The following is a 25,641-nucleotide window of genomic DNA, read 5'->3' as shown; positions in this document are numbered from 1 at the left end:
ATATACAATTGCTACACAGGCCATATTGTAATTGTATGTTAATAAAATTACCTTTTTTTTTTCAATCTACAGCCCTGTAATTTTCTGTAAAAATAAGTGTGTAACAGCTCCAGTAATGTCATTTCCTGCTTATGTGATTGGCTCATTATTTTCCCAGAAGTCTGCAGTAAGATACAAGTTAGAGTTGAGATACTCTCAAAGAGTTAATCATGTCTAAAGGGATACAGACTCTCCACATTAGAGCACTAGCTGATTAATAATGAAAAAGTCTCTGCTATTTAGATTCGATCTGCATACAACAAACAGCTTTTTCTTCAGAGCAGAAACAGGTAGGATTCTGCAACAAAGTTTAAAATCCCTGCACAGCTCATCACAGATCGGGGTAAAGAGCCAATCAACAGCTCTTTACCACGTCATCAGCTGTGTCCAATCACAGCTGATCACGATGTAAACACACTTGCCGGTAATCGGCTAGTGTGAAAGGAGACATCTGCACTGATAATCAGGGTACTGATCATCGGTGTCCTGATTATCAGTGCAGCCCCAACAGTGCCCATCAGTGCTGCCTATTAGTGCCTATCAGTGATGCCAATCAGTGCTGTCTAATAGTGCCTATCAGTTCCACATTTCAGTGCAGCTTATCAGTGCCCGTCAGTGCAGCCTCATCAGCGCACATCAGTGAAGGAGAAAAATTACCTGTTTGCAAAATTTTATAACCGAAACTAAGAAAATAGTTTTTTTTCAAAATGTTTAGTCTTTTTTTGTTTGGCAAAAAAATAAAAACCCAGTAGTGTTAAATACCACCAAAAGAAAGCTCTATTTTATGTTAAAAAAAATTATAAAAATTGCATATGGGTACAGTGCTGCATGACTGCGCAATTGTCATTGAAAGCTGAAAACTGGCCTGGGCAGGAAGGGGGTAAAAGCTCCCAGTAGGCAGGTGGTTAAATGCTGTGTAAAAAGAATGTTTAAAATATAAGGAAAAATAAATATAATTGACCAAAAGTCACTAAAGTTTCCCTTTATTGTGCACACAGTGGCCTTTTGTGTAAAAGTGAATGGCATGCCTTAATACACTTGCACAGCTTTTTTTATGATTTAAATGGACAATATTTATAATAGCCTACAAATTTTAGGTTGCAGACAGCACAGGCAATGACAGTTTGCTTTGGAATCTTCTAAAGTCATAAGTCACAGGTGGTCTAAATATGCCGTAAGATGTCTTATGGTTGGGCAAATCCAGCTATCAAACAAAGTAGTGTATATCATCCAAAGTCAGGAGAGCGGACAGCAAACGTACTTAATCTTTTGTTATTGCTACACAGCTGTCCAGCACTCATGGAAAAAGGAGAGATGATGATAAGTCCAATCCTGCTAACAAACCCTTTTCACTGGCACACAGCTGAACCCCGCTGTCTGCCAAGATAAAAATAAACCTTTTAAAAAATGCTCCAGTTTTCCCAGTCAGCCATTGAACCATTGTTAATACTCAGGAAAATGGCCACAGGCCCATAATCATTTGTGATTTTTTTGGTTGTTGTAATGGAACAGTTTAAGAGAAATTTCACTAAATCTAGAAATCAGAAGTTTGTTGCCAATTATTAAAGCTCGAAGCATATACCAGAATGGCTTAGTCTCTTTTCCTAATATGAATGCCAATGTTGCCACTGACGTCACCTACGTATTTCTTTCTCCGTTCATGAAAGTATCCATTTTTGTCCTAAAGAATATTTTAGTATGCTTCCCTTATATTAATACAGGTTGTAGATTTCAAAACTCTACAAACATGCCGGTAGGTTAATTGGCTGCCACCCTAGTTGACCATTGTGCGTTGGCATGACTGCGGTAGGCACACTAGATTTTACATTTCTTCAGAGGCAGTGGCTGACGTAGATGGCTCAGTGTTGTCTTCTATGATTTGCAGCAGTTGTTGGCACTATACAAATCTATATAACTCTTTGCTGTGGGGGCCAACAGGAAATTAATATCTGGCCTCATAGTAAACAGTAAAACATATCAAAAAAGGAAAATTACTTTATTGCCCCTTGTAACCAGTTCAATCAGATTCTTGTAGTCGTTTCTCTTGCACCAGTTTATAAAGGAATTCTTTGCTGGCTTGGTGGCTTGGGCAGCACTAACAAGTAAGTGGGTGTTAGAGTTTAAATGTTTTAGTAATCCTTGCTGCAGGTTTTTGGCCTAATTGAAAATACATTTCTGGGCTCGTTTACACCTGGTCACTTTAAAAAAGGCTCTGAAAAGCTCATCAAAGAAGAAGTTTTGTGTATTTTCAGTGAGTACATATGCTGCGTTATTATTTCAGTGTTGACATTTTTAGGCGACTTTCATATTTTTAAAGTCTTGCTTTTACATATTTTGTCATTGTATTCAATATTTATTTGAAGAATAACTACTAGAAGGAGCTCTGTATTATGGCTCTTAGGCAGGCCATAGATTGTGCAAATTTCTTTCCTGCAACCACTGGATAGCGACTATAGCAGCTGCTTGCAATAATCGGAAAGGGAAACCGGCAGGCTGGTTGTACCCAAGTTAATCAGTCATTCAGCCTGCCCATTAATGGTTCTAATCTCGGCCGGTTCCTGCTGAACTGGACAAGATTCGATCCATGTATGGCTGGCCTTATTCAGTCTCCCTGCTTAACAACTGCTGAGATATCAGTCACACAGAGAATTGATTGCTTGTATTGCTGGTTCTTGCTGAACCGGACGAGATTTGAATCGTGTATGGCTGGTCTTATTCAGTCTCCCTGCTTAACAGCTGCTAAGTTATCGGATATCAGCCACACAGAGAATTGATTGCTTGTATTGCCGGGTATTGACCCAACCTTGAAAGTATCTCTATCGTACAGCACAGTGGCTAAAAGGTTAGCATGTTCACTTAGCAGGACTAAGGTCATCGGTTCAAATCCCAATGACTGCACTACCTGCAAGGAGTTTGCATGTTCTTGCATTGGTTTCATTCCACACGCAAAAAGATGTGCTGGAAGGTAAATTGGCCCTAGCAAGTATATTTATGAATGAAAGTTGGGGATCTTGGATGGAAAGTTCCTTGAGGGCAGGGACTGATGTGAATCTATAATAAATATGTAAAATACCTGGAATAAATAAATATTGTAACTAGGATTTAAATGTAAAACTATCTGATTTATTTGATATCACAGTCATGGAGAAAAATATATTGTTTACTCTCTAGCAATCATGCGAGTACCTATTATAATGCTTGCAATGGCAAGTGCTCGTTGATCAGTGCAGACATTTGATTGTGCTGACCAATCACACGCCTTAACTTAGGCTTCTTCTTCTGGTAAGGTGTCCCAGAGGAAAGCAGCGCTTCTCATTGTTCACGTGGTTGCAGTGGCCAATGAATGCTTGCTATCGCGATCACTATGATGAATACTCACTGGCTTATGCACTGGCACCAGGGTACATCACGGCTGCTATATGCAGCGGAGTTCGGAGGGCTGGGCAGGACATTTGCAGTTAGTTTACCTATTCTTTTTTTCATGAAGAGGTAAACTTGCCCATAGGGCTTGTTTACACTTGCTTCAAAATGTAGCATTGGACACACATTTTTAAAGTGCTCTGAATGCTTTGCTTGGCTCCAAAAATTATACCCCATATAGCTTTACTGATGCTTGCAGAATCTCCAAAGCCTCCATAGAAGTCTATGACAAAGCTCGCTAGCAGCACCTGCAGGGAGCTTTACCAAAAAGTGGCTTATTTTTAAGCTTTAACTTTGCTTTGTTTTGGAGGTATTGCAGGAGGAAGATATCCCAGGAAGCACTGGGAAACCACCAAGTGAACCAGAAAGACCTCATTAGCAGTCACTTCCGGTTCATGTGTATATATTCTGGAAGTGCCTGGTGCAGACATCACATCTCGTATGCAGCCAGGAGCAACAGTAAGATGAGCGTTCTCCAGAGCAGACAGGATCGACGCAACTAGCAGATGGCACACATGGTGTGCAACATGAGAACGAATAGCGGAAGGTGAGCAGGGACTGGAGAGAAAGGACTGAGCGGCAGAAGATCAGCAGAGCTGGGGCACCTGAGCAGGAGAAACTAGCAATGTCACATGAGCAGGTTCCAGAGAGAGAGGAGGATCAGCAAACCAGAGGTTGCGCAGAGCTGGGGGTTACTGTTGAGCAAGGGATCTACAGAGCTGGGGATACTACTGAGTGGGACATCAGCCGAGCTGGGAGCACTTCTGAGCAGGGGTTCTGCTGAACAAGGGTACTAATAATCTGTGGATCTGCTGAATGAGGGTACCAATGAGCTGGGGATCTTCTGAACAGGGCTACTAATGAGCTGGGGATCCGCTGAGTGAGGGTACTACTGAGCTGGGGTTCTACTGGGCCCCTTTAAAACAAATAGAAACACACACAGGTCATTTGCCAAGCTTCATTAAAGCTTCAAAAATGTATAATTGAAGCATCATCGACACATGATTGAAGCATCACTGATGCATAAAATAACACATCAAAAAAGCACGTTGAAGCAGTAGGTGCTTTAATGTGTGTTGAAGTTAAAGTTTGGTTGCCTGATGAAACATTTTTAGGCTGGCACTACAAGTTGTACCGTATATGAAGAGGGAATAACATTGTTCCTAATGAAAGCATTAGAGGCTCTCCTGTCTGGGCCCCATAGTCACCAAAGACTTTTACTAAACAAGCTTATTGGTAAGAGCCCCATGCTGTTGGTAAAAGGCTAAGGAGCCACAAGTTGCAAAGACTTAACTGAATGTGCTGTAAACTGAAATGTCATTGGATTAATCAAAGTCACTTAGCCTTTACAGTGTTTTCATATGTAAAAAGCATTGTCTAAATTAAAAGGAGCATCAAGTTTGTCTGTTAATGGGCATTGTTATGCAGAAGACACTCAATGCCTCCATTGTTTTTACTGGAAAGTAATAAATCAGTATTGTCTTCATTTTTCTTTTCAGTCACAGAAAGTTGGGTTACACAAGGCCTTGAATTAAATAGTGGAAGGGAAGCCACATGATCTGTTCTTCTCACTGTGTAACATCAACAAGAAGATTAACAGCACTACAAACTTGGCTTTGCTGTTTCTGTGTGTGTTTGTTGTCTTCCACCATCACTGCTGCAGAATGCCCATAAGGTTACATTCACGTGGGTGTAAAAAGTTCACTGACCTTATTACGCTTGTTTTTTCTAGCACAGAAGTTCTTGTGTAATGATCAGTAAATACTTATGTAAAACTGTCCTGTTTTTATTTTTTTTCTTCCTTTTCAATACCTGCATCTGGCATAAGTGAATATGTTTACCCTCAAATGCAGATTTTTTGATTTTGTGTTATGGCTCTGAATGCAGTGCATGTTTACACACCTATGTGAATGTCTCCATTGAAAACAGTGCAGCTGCATTCCGATCTGTAATAAAATACACTTGTAAATTAGTTCTTTACAGTTGTGTGAATGAGACCTTATATAAAAAGACACGAGGGTGATTTTATTTTCTCGTTTCATCCTGTCACAGTTATTAAACAACTTGAAAGTGTGCCCTTTTTTACAAAAAAAAAAACATGCAGTGCATCACTGCAATACTTGCACTTTTCACAATGTTTCATCTCTTTAGAGACACTGCATTTGCTTAAAAGTAAACCATGACCAAAGCTTGTTTGTCTTATTGTGGGCTAATAACACACAGTGTTTTTAAGTTGTGTCAGCCTTGTCCAGTTGTCTTTTCTAAATTACTCAAAGGCTTCCCCTATCTGATTTTTGAAGGCCAAGTTAAGAACTAGGTGGGCTAATTGGAGTTCTTGAGATAACACAGGAAGTGTGCACAGGACACAAGACATAATCAATTTGTATTTTATGCATTTGTCGACCCACAATAACACTTTCAGTGGTATATTTATCTGACCAAAGTGACGCAAATAGGAGCAGTTAATAACTAGGGTTTACTATCACTTTAACAGTTTCGTTAATCATTCACTATTTAGATGCTTGATTTGCAGTTAGACATGACCGCCTGCATTCACACCTGAGCAGAGTAAACGGAATGTATTCCTGGTGATTTTGAACCATTTCTTTCAGGCATATTACAGGTGTTTTAGCATATTATAAAATATCTGTGGAATAGTAAAAATACAAAAGTAAACGCACCAAGCCACCCCTAGCGCTTATGGGAAAAAACATCCAATATTATAATATAATCTGGCAGCTACTATAATCACATTAAACATTAAACAAATATGCTAAAATACAATCCAGCATTAGCAGCGCTCAAAATTCATTTCACAAGAGTCCATGATAGAAGCCGTCCAAATATTCAAAGGACTTAATCATAATGAAAAATAAATAAATTCATGAAAGTTCATCCATGTTCTTCCATGCGATCTGTATCTTATATTTCGACCGTCACCACACCTTGTGAATTAACACCCCTATGGTCATGAACTCACCAGATGAATGGTGATAGCAAGTCCGTATGATGATCCCTTCACTGAGCAGCAAACACCGGTCCTTCCATCTATGTGTCACTCATGACAAGAAAGCACACATACACAGCGTAATTCCGTAAAACTCAAAATGTATTCATTCAATTACCCCCTTACAAGTTGCACTCACAAGAAAAGTATTTAAAACAAGCATTACAATGTAAGCAGTCCTGTCACATTCGGTTTTTTGCTCTCACCACCTAATAGATTCCTCTCATGGCGGTGTACCCGGGTTGAGCTTGACTGTTGATAGACTGACTGGATAGCTGTGTAGTCATGCCCTGACATACTTTTCGTTATTCCTTCGTCAGAGGGGTTGGCTACACAGCACAGCTGATCCAATATATTCTAATACGGGCATTTAACCCAATCCCAATGTGTGCGGGCGGCAAATTAACTCTTAACATCCATCGCATCACTGGGTACGTTATAACTATAGAGGCACCTAAGCCTAAACATATCCCATAACATAAATAATTTGCAAATGCTCGGCATCCTAATGATATATTACAATCACTATCACGTAACAGACTAATTAGTCACTATCTATTTAAAAGCACCAAAAAACGGGATCATACCCGAATATAACACCATTCCAAATATCGGTTGATTGTAACACGTATGTCAAGTCAATACCGATAAATTAGTCAAATAAAGATTTAAGTCTAAGATAAATACCATAGGTGCCTCCATATAAAGCACATTTCATGTGCAAAACATATCCAAAAAAAAATGTAAATGAAAATAAGATTAAAAAATAAATAGATATAAAAAGAATAAAAATAAAAGCAAAAAATAAATAAATAAAAATAAGGTGTTTTAGCATGTATTCCAATCTTCAGGAGTCTATTTCCTGGGATGAGCAAGGACCGTAGAGCAGTTCTATAAGAGTAGAGGAATTCTTCAGGCAAAAAAAGTGATTAAACGTGAGTGAAAACACGCATTCCATGCGTTTACAGGAATTTCGTTGAAATCCAAGGGATCAAAAACACCTGAATACAATAAAAAGCTCATGTACTTCTTTAAGTTTAGGGCGACTGAATGTATAAATGTGAACAGGCACAATTAAAGAGAATGAGATTCTGCATAGTCAGATATAGTAAGGCATAGTCAGGTGTAGGGAAGCAACCACAAATACACTCAAGTGTGAATGGGGGCTCAGTGATTCGCAAATGTGTTTTTTATGTCTTTGTTTTGGATAGACCTAAAAAGAGTAAACACTTCTGTCAAGTTTTTATTGCTGTCCATAAACCCCTTGGGGAACTTTTATATCACATCCTGGTACTGTGACAGCAGGACATGAATTGAGGGGAGCGTTTTTTAGCACAGGAAAACCTAATCCATAATAATACAACCAGTCAGTGATTCTAATTCTTCCCCATTTTAGTGAGAACGTTTTGCTACAGTCTATGCCTCCACTGGACTTATTTCCTGACCATGTCAGAACAGGAATATATGGGAATCTCCCCAATGGAGACACTAAATAAACAATAAACAAAAACTTGATGGAAAAATCTATTCCTTCCTTCTATGCCATGGGTCACCAATCTTTATAATCAAAGGGCCAGTTGGGAGTAGACATTGTACTGGCATCTGTATAAACAATGCATCTTTGGTGTCAGTGGGACAAACACTGCCCATTATTGGTATCAGAGGAAAGAATAGTGTCCCATCATTTGTGTCAGTGAAAGGAATGATGCTTCATCATTGGTGTCTGTGGGAGGAATAGTGTCCCATTATTAGTAACAGTGAAAGGAATGGTGCCCCATCATTGATGTCAGTGGGAGGAACAGTGCCCATCATTGGTATCAGTGGAAAGAATAGTGCCCTATAATTGGTGTCAGTGGGAGGAATAGTGTCCCATCATTGGTATTAGTGGGAGAAATGGTGCCCATCATTGGTATCCGTAGGAGAAATAGTGCCCATCATTGGTATCAGTGGGAGAAATAGTGCCCCATTGTTGGTGTCAGTGGAAGGAGTAGTGTCCTGTATCAGTGGGAAGAAAATCTCTCCAAGGGCTGGATAAGGGTCCTTTCACACTGGGGCAGGGGCGTTGTCAAGGGTAAAGCGCCGCTATTGTAAGCGGTGCTTTAACGTCGGTATGCGGCCGCTAGCGGGGGGTTTTACCCCCCTGCTAGCGGCCGAGAAAGGGTTAAAACCACCGCAAAGCGCCTCTGCAGAGGCGCTTTGCCGGCGGTATAGCCGCGCCGTCCCATTGATTTCAATGGGCAGGAGCGGTAAAGGAGCGGTATACACTCCGCTCCTTCACCGCTCTAAAGGCGACCAAGACACATCTGGCTCCCAGGTCGTAGTTTGGAGACCACTGTTCTATGCGGTCCAGAACCGGCTGGAGGCTATAGCTCAACATCATGTTAATGAAGGATTTGAAAAGCAAGACTGAAACCTTTACTAAAACTTTTATTTTAAGGCCAGCCATACACTGTGCAAATTTCTTTCCTGCAGCCACGGGTCTCGATATAAATGCCCTCCACAACCTTTCCTCGATAGAAGTAACATCCAGTAGGCCCTCAAATATTATTTTCCATTAATGCAGGGGATATCTTGGTAGAAATCTCGCCCCACATCGGGCCAGTTGCAGCCTCCCCACTACTGGACTGACCCCACTACCTGTGCCTATAACCCTATTCCCTCCTACCTTTTACCTATTTGTCCTCATTTTCTTGTTTCTAACCTTTTCCCCATTGATTATTATCTTTGTCTTTTTCTTAAACTTAAATATCACTTCCACACCAGGTTAAGAAAGAAAATAAATCTGAAGCTATAATCTTATGTTGTACTAAACATAAAACGAATCTGGGCTATATGCTATTGAGAACACCTCACCAACCTCTGATAAATATACTGCAGACCTATGTACACCTTCAGTTGTTGTATATGCCTCATACCTTATTAATCTTGTTCATACATGCTTGTTGTATGGTATGAAATGTAAATAAATAATTTCAATAACTTAAAAAAAAAATCCAATAAAGCAGCATTTCTAACAAGTAGAATAATACATTTTACTAAAGTAGTAGAATGTGTTTTAAAAAATCAAAGGGCCATTAGTGTGAAAGCGGTTATAAATCCTTACACATACCCAGTGAAATGACTGGCCTCAGGTGATACACAGTGATGAAACAAATCCTCCTACATAAGTTAAACCTTTCTATCTGCAGTTCTCTCTTCTCTATAGCAATTCCGAAAACAGATTTTTTTTTTTTTTGAGAATTCAGAAAAAAAGGAGGTGGAGAGCTGAAGTTACACTTTGCAGAGCTCAGCGAGGAAAGCTTTGCGAGCTGATTGGAGAGAAGAAACACCCCTCCCCTTCATACAGGAACAGCACTGAGGCTGTCAATTGGCTGCAAATCCTGGCCCCTCACCTTTTTTCTCTTTGGTGTCAAGAAAACTTGTCAGAATAGATTTAGTGCTGATCTCAGAGGAACGAAGCAGCAGACAGAAATGAGCCCTTAATTGAGACAAGTGCACACTATAGAGGGATATACTTTGTTCGTATTTCATGTCTGGGGTTTACAACCACTTTAAAAATAAGCGGCTTATGTTGCAATACTCACATTTTAACTGAATCTTTCCACCACAATAATTCCTTCATGTCACAAGAAGCCACAAGTCTTCCTCCTCTGACACAGGTGCATGATCTTGGTGGTCTGTGCTCAGAATAATACCGCACAGAACGGCAGTCGCACATCATCCCATCATTGGAGGTCACTTTTAAAATGATATAAAACAAAGTTAAAGCAAAAAAAAAAGAGATTGTAACCAATAGGACCCCAATATGTTAGTGTTTACGCAGCTATATAGAGTACAAGCATACAATTACATTATTTTTAAATAATCTGTTTGCTTGGAAAATTAGAGATTTTTAATCCTCATGACTCTAAAAATACACTTTGCTCATAATTGAAATGTAAGCCTTAAAGTATATACTGTGAGAGAAGCCTACCTGCTCTTTATCCATTCGTAGCTGTAGTACACTAGTCTACCCCAGTCCTCTTGGTGATTATGTGGCGATGGGAATCCCTGTCTGTAATGCAGGAGAGCTATTCTAAAGCACACAGTGGCTGAAAAATGGTTGGTTTGTCAGAAAACAGATGACTTTTGGCCCATGCGTACAGCTCCTCATCCAAAAGAAGTCGGTCTCATGTCCGGCTTCTGTCAAATGGATATGCTGGCAAACCAGCATCTAATTAGGGCTTGTGAGCGTTGACCAGTGTGTCCCAGGGGGCAAGAGGGGGGGCTCAGCGGAGAGGTCGTCACACTAACATCTAATGTGTTATGCCGCATACACACTGCCGGACTTCCCGACAGAAAAGGTCTGATGGGAGCTTTTGGTTGTACATTCTGACCGTGTGTATGCCCCATTGGACTTTTTCTGTCGGCATTTCTGACGGACTCAGATATAGAACATAAATCTTTCCGTCTGAAATGCCGACGGAGTTTAGCCCGTTGGCAAGTCCTCTCGTGTGAACGCGGCATTAGTACGGCGATCTGTAAGTGTTTTTTTTTTTCGTTCAGCCCGCTGGGTTGAATGAAAAAAAAAAACTTCCCGTGTGTACCCAGTATAAGATACATCTGCTTTAGATTCCAGGTTGTCTCTAGCATATTAAAAATATAAGATAGAGAGAGAGACTCCTTCCTGTTTTACGTACTTTGTTTTCATACTCGGATTTAGAGGCTGTCCATACTACTAATGTTTTGTATTATGTCCTTGCTCTTACTTCATTGCCTTTGATGATAGCTGTCTAAAATAAGTATATTTATGCTTCTTGTATTTCAGTTTGGAATTCTTTGCCATTATCTCTAGATCAAGACCGAACCATTACGTTTCAGGAAACTTCTTCACACTTCGGTGATTCTTTATTTCCTATGAACATGGTTGACAGTTTGATTTTATCTTTACGGTGAGTTATTCATTTAATGGCTGTAGACTTGTGGTTCCAGTAGCTAAGTTTAGGTAACTGTGCACGAGTTTGTTACATTGAAAATGTCATCCTCCCAAAATAACATGTTGGCTTATCATTACAGCTACTTTTTACTGTTGCTGCTCAAGAGATGAATGAGCATGGATGTAGACTGAAGTGGTATTAGTCATATTTTTTAGATCAATGTAAACAAAAGTCTCATGCGTTTGATATATTTGTGAAAGATTTCCTCCATGGAGCTTGGTTTTTTAATTGTCCCCTGGTCACTCTGCTTGATGCTCATTCTCTCTGTGCCTCCCGTGCTACTGGGATCTATGGGATCCTGTATGAGTCTTCACTACATGCATGCTCCTGCTCTTTACTCAGAGTCTATGTGCAGCTGCTCAGCCAGCACAAAAGGGACACGTGGAGGAAAAGCCACGCTCTTCCTCCTTCTACACAGCAGTGATTGACAGCAGCTCCCTGTGTGGTGCACTGAAAGGTTGTGCACATAGAGAGCTTGAGTGCACACATAACAGAGACTCATACAAGACTCCATAGGTCCCTGGTGGCACAGGGGCACAGAATCGACGGCATGATCAAAATACAATTGGAAAACCAAGCACCGAGGAGGACATAAAAAAAACATCAAATACATGTGGGTTTATTATTTTTATCTGATTTAAGAAATGTTGACTTTAATAACACTTTAAATTGTGTTACCAGAGTGTCATCAGTAATCATTTTCTACAATCTGAAGCCAAAATCTTTTTTAGAAACTTTGTAGGATCTGTTTCGATTCATGTATTGGTACGTAATTTTACACTTTTGTTGGGTACTGTGTATTTTTTAAGCAGATCTGAAATACAGGTTTCCTGCAAAGAGAATGTCTGAAACAGACCTCTTGTGCTGCCTATGTCTGGTCACTGCAGTAGTAAGGGCAAATCACTTGATGATCACACTTCTGGGTATCCTGGGCACCTGCTCTCAGTGCTTCAATCCTCTGACCCCTGTGTCATGGTTGTTTCTTGTAATGTCATAGGGGTTGGCGGGAGGAATCTTCAGAAACCAACACTTCTAGGTATCCTGGTTACCTACAGCTCTCAATGCTTCAATCCTCTGACCCGGTGTCATGGTTGTTTCTTGTAATGTCATAGAGGTTGGCGGGAGGAATCTTCAGAAACCAACACTTCTAGGTATCCTGGTTACCTACTGCTCTCAATGATTCAATCCTCTGACCCGGTGTCATGGTTGTTTCTTGTAGTGACATAGGGGTTGGTGGGAGTAACCACAGAGCAAAGTGAAGAAACAAGAAGTCGACCTTCCCGGCGGTGTCCGTTTCTTAAGATTCTGCACCAGGCAATGAAGGAAAACAGGAGAGATATTAATCTTCTTTGCAGGAAGACTTTTATTTAAAAGAGAAGTATGGGGTTATGGAAAAAGTACTTTCAGTTCCATGCTGCATCTGTCCCCTGCTGTTTCTAAGACTGAGAACTAAACAATCAAAGACAACTGATTGCTCGGTTCTCAGTCTTCAGTCTGCAGATTTCTGGTGACTGTCTCTACTCTGCTTCTCCAGCACTCGCTAGAGTGTTGGAATGTGGAAGGAGTGGGAGCGTCTGGCTCCATCTTCCAGATGTACGCTGAGAGGTTGAGCTAGCTGCTGGTCCGGGCATCTGGGTTTTTTACGACTGTAAAATTGGGATCTTTCCGATGCCTGGACCAGCTCTGTGACATCAGCTGACAGCGGACTTTAGCCAGCTGTCAGCTGAAAACAGGTCACAGGAGTGCAGAACAAACTACATTCCTGTGATCCATAGGATAAGTAAGGTCACAATAGCTTTGGCCCTACTTCTCTTTTAAGGAATTGGTGTTAGGCCTCATTTGCATAAGTGGACAGGGATAAGGGTGGTTGAGCTGCAGTTTTACCACCCCTACCTTCCCCCACTGCTTTCCTGTATCACATGCTTGATGAATGGATCCTGTGTAGCCCCAAAAGGCTGAACTTAACACTGTGATAAACATAAACTTTTGGGATTTATTTGAAGGATCCTTGGTGTTCTGGCTTCCTTCCCTAATCGCCCACTTAAGAGATAACATGCAGCTATTTGGGATCCTACACATGCCACAATGCTTTGCTTTACTGCCAAAATTATACCCCAGGTCCTGTGACAGAGCAGAGTAGAATGAGCAGGGTCCATGACTTTATGTACCTGTATGTAATTCTGGTCTGTCAATGTCCCTTTAGTAGGCTGCAGGCAGAATGGTTAATCCACTATAGTGTGGAAGTCTAAGGGTCCTTTCACCCGTGAACATCTGCTTGCTCAGCGGGTATCACTCCGTTGATCCCCGCTGAGCCGGCTGATAACAGGGCGGTCCCTGCACCGCTCTGTCAGATCTCCACTCTCCCCTATGGGGGAATCGGATGAACACGGACCGTCTGTCCGTGTTCATCTGATCCGCTCTGCAGACGGATAGAAAAATAGGATTTTCCTCCGTCTGCAGAATCGGACCATAGCAGGGACGGACGATATCGGGTGTCAGCAGATGAACATCGATATCCCATAGGGATGCGTGTATATCCATATTTCATCTGAAAACGGATGGATGAAATACGGACATACTGTTCGCACGTGTGAAAGGGGCCTAACAGGGAAATCAATGTTACCTTTCTGGCTGTGCTGTTTGTCTGAGGTGGATAAATCACAAAACTGGCTGGACAGAATTTCATTTTACATATGCTCATTTCTATTATGTAATCAGTTGCTAGTTTGTTATAGGCAAATATTACAGTGGGCAAAAGCTGGAAAGGAACCATTGTGTGCTCAGTATTGAGTTTTTTTTTTTTTTTTTGCGCATACAGTATATTTATTGTTGATGGTGGTAAATGCACTTATTTGACAGCTTTTTTTTTATTCTGAGATAATTCTACATTAAAGTGGTTGTAAACCCTTACATATACCTAGTGAAGTGATTGGCCTCAGGTGATACACACTGATGAAACAAGAGCTGAGGCTGTCAATCAGCTGGAGGTCCCTTCCCTGTCACCTTTTTTCTTTCCGTGGTCGGAAAACTTGTCAGAAGTGTTTCATGCTGATAGCAGAGGAAAGAAGCGGCAGACAGAAATGACACTTAGTGACACGTGCTCTTAATTGAGTCAAGTACACATTATATAGAGGAATATGCTTTATTCATATTTCATGTCTGAGGTTTATAGCCACTTTAAGTTCTACATGTTTCTGCTTCAGAAACCAACATTGCTCATAGTTTTTAGATGGTGTTGAGTTGTGCGAAGGAGTTTCCTTATGTTTTTATATATCTACGTCTTACTTGTATACATTTTAATGTAAACAGTAATAAAACATCAACAGTATCTCATTAAATTCTGTGTATATATGTATAAATATATGCTCACTCAGTTAAACATCTGTAATATAGCAGTGTCTTATTAAACACACACACTGTAAGCGTACGTCATTATGAAGGAATCCAGCATCTGTACTCACTAGTCAATGTGCTGGTATGCGGCTGGAATGTTGTCGTGGATATTAAGTTATCTTTACATTACCAGCTCTGTTTTTCTTTGCAGATTGGTCAGCTCCATAGTATTGTTAGGATTTCAGCTGGTTGTCTCCCAGCTGTCAGTTGATCACAGAAAGGTAAGACGTTTCCAGCACACATTGGCCTATATTTTGTCTCTGTCTCCCTAGCTGCACTGTTTTAGTCTTTGATGAAATGCAGCCAAGTTCTCCCTTTAAAGTGATACCTTGCCATGAAGATTTGTAATGTGGAAACATTTTTGTGATATTTTTGTACTTCAGTTTCCCAAAAATTAAAATAAGTCACTCAGTTACCTGCATAGTGGAAAAGAGTCTGCATTAAACATACAGTATGTATGGATAAAGTGTACCCATAACCTATAGTCAGAATGTCTGAAAAAACATTAAAATAAAGTCAACATGTAAAAACGTAGCTAATTATAATTATCTGCTACCACTTATGAAAAACAAATGCTTGATCTTTTACTGCCCTGGGTAGCATTTGGCTGCATGTATAGTAAACATGAAATGGACTAGTAGTCCTTCTTTTTCAACAGTGTGTTCAATTCTTTTTGTCGTTTTATCCCAGTATAAAAGATATAAAAGTTGTAAAAATAAAGTAGTTACAAATAAAAATAAAAAACTGACAACTTTTGCAATATAGTCTCATTGGTTATTATACCTTATTCATTTTTTGAGAAGACTAGTGGAATTAGTGCTGACAATTCTGAAAACAGGAGGCTCCAAGCTGTATGTGGTCATATTAGTTATGAGTCCTTTCTCTCATTAGAATCATTTGTAATGGCAGGCTCAGCTGAGGCTGGGTTCACACTAGATCACGGAACAGCTCACAGCAGAGGGTCCGGTGCGTCTCCATTCACCGGTTCAGGTCCGATTTCAGCCCAATTTTTTGACTGAATTCAGACCTGAAACAGGCCAAAAGACTCACAGGACTCCTGTGCAATTCGCACTGGAGCCTCTGCGGAGATGTGTGAACCGGCTCCATATAGAAAAATCCCACATCCAGTTCACATTAGTGTCAACCCAGCCTTAAAGTGGGAAGGTTTCCCTTATCTTTCCTACAGGTGGATCGGATGTCCACAGCTCCAGGAAAGTAATTAGGTTCCTAAATATTGCACTTCAATATGAAGAATTCCCAGGTTGCTGTATCCAGATTGTCAACCCATGTAAGCCATTGGACTATCCTCTAGGAATGTAGAGGATCCACATTTTTGTTTGGAAAACATATAATGCCGCGTACACATGGTCGGATTTTCCGACGGAAAATGTGTGATAGGACCTTGTTGTCGGAAATTCCGACCGTGTGTAGGCTCCATCACACATTTTCCATCGGATTTTCCGACACACAAAGTTTGAGAGCAGGATATAAAATTTTCCGACAACAAAATCCGTTGTCGGAAATTCCGATCGTGTGTACACAAATCCGACGGACAAAGTGCCACGCATGCTCAGAATAAATAAAGAGATGAAAGCTATTGGCCACTGCCCCGTTTATAGTCCCGACGTACGTGTTTTACGTCACCGCGTTTAGAACGATCGGATTTTCCGACAACTTTGTGTGACCGTGTGTATGCAAGACAAGTTTGAGCCAACATCCGTCAGAAAAAATCCTAGGATTTTGTTGTCGGAATGTCCGAACAAAGTCCGACCTTGTGTACGGGGCATAAGAGTAATGTTGGATTTTAGTTCCTTGTGGAGTTCATGAGTGGTGTTTAGACGTGCAATTTGCTTTTTTACTAATTCAAATTTGGACAAAAATATTTGTTTTAAGGAGATTTGGATGTATACGAATTTTCAAATCACAATAGTAACGCATTTCAACTAATCCAAATAATTTATAATGAAACCACAAATTCATTCATATTCATAAATTTCATTTGGACCTTTCAGTTATTGTCTGAAGCATTTGAAATAACATAACAACATAACGAATGATCCAAATTGATTCAGATCCACTTTGTTTTTATGTTGCATTAATATTTTTCATTATTATAAAAAAAAATGCTCTACATATGAAATGGAAACTTGTTGCAATAAATATAGTAAGGTATAAGAATGAAATCAGTTGATGATTCCTATTTATTGTGTTTGGGTTGGATGAAGGTGGATCCAACAGAATCTTCGAATCATAACATAACAAATGAACCTAAAATGTTATTTTGTTCCATTTGTTATGTTATAATTCGGAGATTCTGATGGATCCACCTTCATCCAACCCAATAGGAGTACATAAGTAATCTCCCAAAATAAGAAATGAATACAAAACAAATTTTTCCGTCATGCACATCTCTAGTGGTACTGTTGTCAGACTGGAGTCAATCCAGACAAACTATTCTTTTAAGAACCTTGGAGGACATCATCTAGGTCTATGTACATGTGAAGTGCCAAATTTACAGGAAATTTCCAAAAGGTCAGGTTTGGATTAGGTTTCTTTCAGTGCAGTATGATTGCTTCCAGGCATAGGAAAGTAACAGTCCCTGCAGCATTTTCATGGGACTTTACAGGGGCTAATGGTTCAACTAGGCTTGTTTTACTATTAGGTAGGTAGGATGTGTGTTGTCTTCTACTTATAGCATGCAGCTTTCTGTATGGGTCCTATAGATGTGTATAAAATCTGCTGGCTTGATAAGGCATCTTCAGCATTTGAATGAAGAGGATAACGTGTAGTGTCGTAGTCATGCACATGTTAAGTAGATTCAATGAAGCAACTTAAATTGTATTACTCTGTTTTGTGCTGAAATAAGGTAAGTAAATGGGTAGTCACATTTGTCTTCTCACTCCTCCCCATCCAAGAATTGCTCTTTTTTCCAATTAGTATTACACTTTTCTAGGAGTTGTGGTACAGTATTTGATTGGAGTATTGCATACATTTTGAACAGATCCTTAAACAGAAAGGCATTAAAAGTATTTGAGGATTTGATGCCTGGAGCTAGATAATTTTGGAGCGTAAATGTGCATTGAAAGCTTTGTGTAATTGTAAGTATCAGAATACATGAGAGATGAACTATGTATTCATTTGAGTTGATGAAACAAAAGCATTGCATTATTTTCAACTATGTTCCACAGAAGCTTTGATACCTTTGGAGGCACAAATAACTGGATCCTCAATGTTGGAGAGGTGTGGAAGGTCTGTTTCTTTTTAGAGTGGGTGGGGAATAAGCAGTTCTGTATGAATGTTAGTATGCTTTTTGGAGTCTCTCTGGGCTCCAACCACTGCCCATATAAATGCAGTTGGTTCAGGGCTAAGAAGCCTTTGAGGGGTAAATTCTATAGCACTTCAAAGGAGTCTATGTACAGTTTTAACTACAACTGCTGCATTGTTCTTGTTGACAGTAAGCCATTGATGGGTATGGGAGAGTTGACCAGCAATGATGGAATTATGGAAATCCGGGAGGGCCAAACTTCCCCTAAACAAGGGTTGTTGACAGGTGCTTATTTGTAGCCTAGGCATGGAGCTACCCCATGACAGTTGAAAATTAGTTTGTTGTTTTGCTTTAAGAATTTAAGGGGGAATCAGATAGGAACATTTCTAAGAAAGTATAACAGAAACATGTTTTAAAGTGAACACATACTAAAGGAAATATGTTGGCTGTCATTACTGAACTGCCCTCCTAACTGAGATTGATCCTATGGCTTCAATAATTTAAGTCACTGACCCTGAACAAATATGTAGATCTGTACTTCTGACTATTCAGAAGGTGATCAGCCATAATCTAGCTGTCAGCATTTCATACAACTGTCAATTATGTTAGAGCAGTACTGAAACCAAGCTGTCCAGATAATGTAGCAGTTAGAGGGTTGAGACAAACCATTTACCACTGACAATGGTAATTACAATGATCAGCTTTTATTCATTCATGTAAAACCCTTATCCTGTGATGAAAAAAAAACTGTTGCTGTAACTGCTTATAAAATGTTAGCTCTGGTCCGGCCGCACCTGGAGTATGCTGTCCAGTTCTGGGCACCAGTCCTCAGGAAGGATGTACTGGAAATGGAGCGAGTACAAAGAAGGGCAACAAAACTAATAAAGGGTCTGGAGGATCTTAGTTATGAGGAAAGGTTGCAAGCACTGAACTTATTCTCTCTGGAGAAGAGACACTTGAGAGGGGATATGATTTCAATTTACAAATACTGTACTGGTGACCCCACAATAGTGATAAAACTTTTTCGCAGAAGAGAGTTTAATAAGACTCGTGGCCACTCATTACAATTAGAAGAAAAGAGGTTTAACCCTAAGCTACGTAGAGGGTTCTTTACTGTAAGAGCGGCAAGGATGTGGAATTCCCTTCCACAGGCAGTGGTCTCAGCGGGGAGCATTGATAGCTTCAAGAAACTATTAGATAATCACCTGAATGACCGCAACATACAGGTATATAAAATGTAATACTGACACATAATCACACACATAGGTTGGACTTGATTGACTTGTGTCTTTTTTCAACCTCACCTACTATGTAACTATGTAACTGCCTAGGTAATTTATTCTGGTCATTTAAAAGAATTAACGCTCAAGCGCTTAGTGTTACGTGCATGTGCAGTGTCTTGAAAAAGTATTCATACCTCTTGAAATTTTCCACATTTTGTCATGTTACAACCAAAAACGTATAAGTATTTTATTGGGATTTTATGGGATAGACCAACACAAGGCGGCACATAATTGTGAATTGGAAGGGAAATGATAAATTGTTTTCCAAATGTTTTACAAATAAATATGTGAAAAGTGTGGTGTGCATTTGTATTCGGCCCCCCCTGAGTCAATACTTTGTAGAACCAGCTTTCCCTGCAATTTCCCTGCAACTGTTTTTTTGGGGGATGTCTCTACCAGTTTTGCACATCTAGAGAGTGATATTTTTGCTCATTCGTCTTTGCAAAATAGCTCAAGCTCTATCAAATTGGATGGAGAGCATCTGTGAACAGCAATTTTTAAGTCTTGCCACAAATTCTCAATTGGATTTAGGTCTGGACTTTGACTGGACCATTCTAACACATGAATATGCTTTGATCTAAACCATTCCATTGTAGCTCTGGCTGTATGTCTAGGGTCGTTGTCTTGCTGGAAGGTGAACCACCGCCCCAGTCTCAAGTCTTTTGCAGACTTTAACAGGTTTTATTCTAAGATTGCTCTGTATTTGGCTCCATCCATCTTCCCATCAACTCTGACCAGTTTCCCTGTCCCTGCTGAAGAAAAGCATCCTCACAACATGATGCTGTCACCACCATGTTTCACAGTGGGGATGGTGTGTTCAGGGTGATGTGCAATGTTAGTTTTCCGCCACACATAGCATTTTACTTTCAGTGCTAGTTCACACCAGACGCAGTTCCATTCAGTTCCATGCGCTTTTATTCTGCACAAAATGCAGGCACAGTGTTTTCCATGTATTCCAACGGTTCTAGTTCACACCATGCAGTCAGTTTCCGGTCAGTTTCTGCTCCGGAAACTGAACGGAAACTGACTGCATGGTGTGAACTAGAGCCATTGGAATACATGGAAAACACTGTGCCTGCATTTTTAGTGCAGAAAAAAAGCACACGGAACTGCATCTGGTTTGAACTAGCACTTAGGCCAAAAAGTTCAGTTCTGGTCTCATCTGACCAGAGCACCTTCTTCCACCTTCTGTTTGCTGTGTCCCCCACATGGCTTCTTGCAAACTGTAAACTGGACCTTATATAGCTTTCTTTCAGCGGTTGCTTTCTTCTTGCCACTCTAAGGCCAGATTTGTGGAGTGCACGACTAATAGTTGTCCTGTGAACAGATTCTCCCACCTGAGCTGTGGATCTCTGCAGATTCTCTAGAGTTACCATGGACCTCTTCCCTGCTTCTCTGATTAATGCTTTTACCTTGCCCGGCCTTTCAGTTTAGGTGGATGTCCATATCTTGGTACATTTGCAGTTGCGCCATACTCTTTCCATTTTCGTATGATAGATTGAGCAGTGCTCCGTGAGATTTTCAAAGCTTTGGATATTTTTTTTTTATAACCTAACCCTGCTTTTAATTCTCCACAACTTTACCCCTGACCTGTCTGGTGTGTTCCTTAGCCCTCATGATGGTGTTTGTTCACTAAGGTGTTCTCTAACAAACCTCCGAGGGCTTCACAGAACAGTTGTATTTATACTGAGATTAAATTACACACAGGTGGACTCCATTTACTATTTAGGTGACTTCTAAAGGCAATTGGTTCCACTAGATTTTAGTTAGGGGTATCAACGTAAAGGGGGCTGAATACAAATGCACACCACACTATTCAGATATTTATTTGTAAAAAGAATTGAAAATAATTTGTAATTTTCCTTCCACTTCACAATTATGTGCCACTTTGTGTTGGTCTATCACATAAAATACATTTACATTTTTGGTTGTAAAATGACAAAATGTGGAGAATGTCAAGAGGTATGAATACATTTTCAAGGCACTGTATGCACGTTTACCTGCCGAAATGCTGCTGCTCCAGTGGTCATCCATGTGCTTGCAGCAGCCTCACGCATTCAAGTCTGGTTTGGAAGACCCTGCAGTTTCATTAATAAGGCTTTGGAGTTGATTTACTAAAACTGGAGAGTGCAAAATCTGGTGCAGCTCTGCATAGAAACCAATCAGCTTCCAGTTTTTTTTGTCAAAGCTTAATTGAACAAGCTGAAGATAGAAGCTGATTGATTACTATGCACAGCTGCACCAGTTTTAGTGAATCTCCCCCTTTGTGTGTTTTCACAGAATGCATATTTTGAGTTTTTATTGTAATGCTTTCTAAAAGGCCATACACACTATACAATTTTCTGTAGATTTTTTTCCTTTAGATTTACCAAAACTATGTACAGTAGTGCAAGGGCCTGCCTGATTGCATACAAATTGAAAGTGTTTAGGTTTGACCTCATATTATATGGTTTTGGTAAATCTAACGGAAAGAGTCTGCAGTGAATTGTATAGTGTGTTGGAAGACCATATGCCACTGTACTCATTTAGCCTTCCTGCTTTGTACCTGTTGTGCTCAGCATCTCAATCATACTATGCATTCCTTCAGGCAAGGCACTGTACTGTTAACAAAGCAGAACCTGCATATGTAATTATTATACAGTATTTATATAGGGCCAACAGTTTGCGCAGCGCTTTACAATGTTAGGGCAAAGAGTACAGTTACAATACAATTTAATACAGGAGGAATCAGAGGGCCCTGCTTGTTAGAGCTTACAATCTATAAGATATGTAATTAACAGTTATGTCTGACTGAAGTACATATATGTTACAAACTAAACTTCACATACATCCATAAAATTATATACATTTAATGGTTATGTATAACCTAAAAAATTACTTTTCTTGTTTGGTCCATTTTGGTCTGTTAAAGCCTAACTTGGGCCAAAAACAATATTTGGACATGTGCACCGTAAAATAAATTAATGCTAATGAATTGTGTCCCATGTGTAGGCTGCAGCATTCTAGAAAACTCTTACTTTCCTTCACTTTGCACAGTTTAGTAAGCGTCAAACGTCTGCCGCTGAGACTTATACTTCCAGCTGGAGTATAGCTATCATAGTGGGTTGCTTGCTCTGCAGCTCCTCCATTCAGTAAACAACTTGCATTTTATTCACAGAATGCAAAGCCTTCTATGATTGGTGGAAGTGAGATTGTGATGTTTATCTGGCTTTCTTCATTCACAGAATACAAGGCATACAGGACGAGCTGTAGAGTGAGCAACCCAATTTCAGGAGTGTATGCCTGCCAGAAGTGTAAGTCTCAGAATTGGGCGTTTGGTGCTTACAAAATTGTCCGGGGTAACAGAAATAAAAGTTTTTTTTAAATGCTTCAGAGTACACACAAGGCTCCCACGTCATTAGTGCTGATTTATTTTTACAGTGCACATGTCCAAATATTGTTTTTGGATGGAGTTTAGCTTTAAATCCCAAGTCCAGAAAATGTCTTAATTATACCTTGCAGTGGGGCTGCTCCTGCACTGCAAGGGTTAATAGCTTTGTCTAGGGGAGAGTAGAGACCATTTTACTTACCTGATCTTCTGCACCGTCCAGCAGATGGCGCTCCCATATGCTTCAGCGGTGGACTGTCTTTCTGCATCATCAGGTCCATACAGGGCAATGGACCCTTCTTTGGTCTTGATGACATCAGGACCCTAGACCGCTGGAGCGTAGGGGGGAAGAAGTTGTAGGATCCAGTCTAGCTGCAGGGAGGAATGGAGGATCAGGTAAGTAAATCCATTTTTTTTTTATGTTCCCCTAGACCAAAACAAGCAATCAACTCTTGCAGTGCAGGCACAGTCCCACTGCAAGGGATACTTTTTCAGTAGGTCGTTGTTGGGGTTTCAATATACCATGTGGCGCCTTTTGTTACATCTGTTCGATAAGTGCAACAAGTAAAAATACAAATATATGCTCTCTGCCTCTGCTGACTATAAATATTACAAAACACATCCTGCTATGTTATGAAGAAAAGGAAGATGGGGAAGATTACTGTAGTCCTGTCCCAGGGAAATAATGATGTTCCTCCATCGAGAAAACACAGTGAGTGAACATTGTCAGCTTAGGACAAGAAGTGTGTTAAAAGAAATTGAAAAAAAAATGAAAAAAAAACACACTTACTGGTCAGATTATCAGGTGAAAATAAAGAGAAAAAAAGCTTAAAAAAAGACGAATGCAACTACCACATTTATGGACCATTAAGCTGTGATATATTACACCGATTTTCTTAAGTTTAGATACTCTTGAAGCTGTACTGTTTCACTTGTATACTGTCAAGTATTAGAAGAACGATTTCCTCAAATTTTTAGTGTAGCTAATATTTGGGGATCAATGTTTTCAACCAAGACGCACATAACTTTCACTCAGTTTCACACAATTTTCCATTTAATTAAAAAAAATGTGTGAATCTTTGGTAAGAGTTGTGTGAACCTTGGGTGAAAACAATGACAAATAGACCTCTTGGTGTGCTGTTACTGTTTGCCTCTCCTCTGGTCATCTCCATATTTTCAGCTAAGCATAAAATATTATAATACTACATATTTCATTTATCTCATTTTTTTTAAAACTGATCAAATGATGTATCTATTTAGTGTAATATAGTTTGGAAAAGTATCTTTTTAAGTGCAATTTTGAGTCAGTTTAGCAGATTTTTTAAAGAAATATGAAAAAAGGCAACTATACTTGAGACATCTTAAACTAAGATAAAAAATATTGGGGGAAATGTACCAAAATGTGTGCACATGAAATCTGGTGCAGCTGTGTATAGTAACCAATCAGCTTCTAACATCAGCTTGTTCAGTTAAGCTTTGCCAATAAGGCCAGGTTCACACTGGTACGACACGATAGTCTGTGGATCCAACTTTGCCCTGCGACTTGAAGTCCAACATCCGTCCGACTTCAATGAACGGGTAATCCGACTTTGATCCCGACATTGCCAGACAATTTGTGTCTGGTATGAATCTTTAGGGTGAACTCAACGGCAAATATAAAAAAAAAAAAAAAACGGCATGGGTTCCACCTCCAAGAGCATACCAGGCCCTTCTGTCTGGTATGGGTTTTAAGGGGAACCACCACGCTGAAAAACCAGCATGGGGTCCCCCCAAAATCCATACTAGACCCTTATCCGAGCACGATGTTGACTTGACGCTCTCTCCTGCTGTAATGCTCTGTGCGCGGTGTGCCACTACTTATATTGGCATGGGGTGGGGTCACCAGGTGACATCACCCGGAAGCCTTGTCCCTTACGACGTCACCGCCCCATCATGCCCCGGGCGGTGACCTCATAAGGGGTGGGGCTTCCGACATTTTCAAAGTCGGACAATACTTGTGTCCGACCAGTCAAGATGGCTCTCATAGGGAAACATTGATTTGCACACGTCATGCGACATGAGCTCCCAATGTCGGAGCGTTTGTTGTACCAGTGTGAACCCAGCCTAAAACCTAGAAGCTGACTGGTTACTATGCACAGGTGCACTACATTCTGTGTGCTCCAGTTTTAATAAACCTCCCCATTAGCTCTTAAAGGCAATGCAGACACTGACCTGGTTATTCGGTAAGGTAGTAAAAGTGTAAAGTGCAGTAATCCTCATCAGAAGATTAGAATTTTCCATTTACCTGCCTGGCAATGCTGTGAAATTCTAATTCCTCATCACAACCAAGGAGAATCGGAGTGAAAGAATGAAAGTAAGAACCTGAACAGGTGGCTAGAAAGACACCACGTGTGTAGCTTCATGATGCCTGTTGTTCTTTACCTAAAGTGTATTTCCACTTTTGCAGCCAAATTGGGACAATTCCTACTTTATGCTTGTTACATGTCCCTACTTACACAGCATAACTTTTAAAAATTAAAAATTGCAGCTTACTTTTTTTAGATGCTGTATTTTGGACCCTCCAGCAAGAAAAAATCCTACCTAGTTCTCTTTGAGAGGGGGCTGGGCAACTTTATTATCAATTGTAACTAGATTTGAACACTGTCTGTCCTTACAAAGTGGTAAAAGTTTAGAGGCCGGGCTTTTTGCATTGTCTGTTAATGAGGACAGACCTGGGACAGGCTCATTGTTCAAAAAACCTTTCAGTCAGCCATGAAACATCCCCCCCAAAAAACATCTAAAAAGGTAAGAAATATTTAATGATTTTTGTTTTTTTCGGCATGCTGTGTGATTGGAAACACATAAAAATACATATAGTAAAGCTTTCTTAAATTTAAATGCAGAAGTGGAAA

General features: G+C 40.1%; 1 protein-coding gene across 1 annotated transcript in view; it reads left to right on the top strand.

Annotated features, from left to right (window-relative positions):
• The window catches only part of THSD4 (thrombospondin type 1 domain containing 4), a 1,111,101-nt gene that overhangs the window by 101,323 nt on the left and 984,137 nt on the right, over nucleotides 1-25,641 (top strand). The window contains exons 2-3 of the mRNA XM_073618833.1: nucleotides 11,274-11,397; nucleotides 14,987-15,056. Coding sequence (XP_073474934.1) covers nucleotides 11,363-11,397; nucleotides 14,987-15,056 — 105 coding nt within the window. The 5' untranslated portion in view covers nucleotides 11,274-11,362. The remainder of the gene's footprint in view (nucleotides 1-11,273; nucleotides 11,398-14,986; nucleotides 15,057-25,641) is intronic.

The sequence above is a fragment of the Aquarana catesbeiana genome, linkage group LG03 (genome assembly GCF_042186555.1).
Source record: "Aquarana catesbeiana isolate 2022-GZ linkage group LG03, ASM4218655v1, whole genome shotgun sequence".
NCBI classification, from domain to species: domain Eukaryota; kingdom Metazoa; phylum Chordata; class Amphibia; order Anura; family Ranidae; genus Aquarana; species Aquarana catesbeiana.
This window is presented reverse-complemented; position numbering and strand designations above follow the sequence as displayed.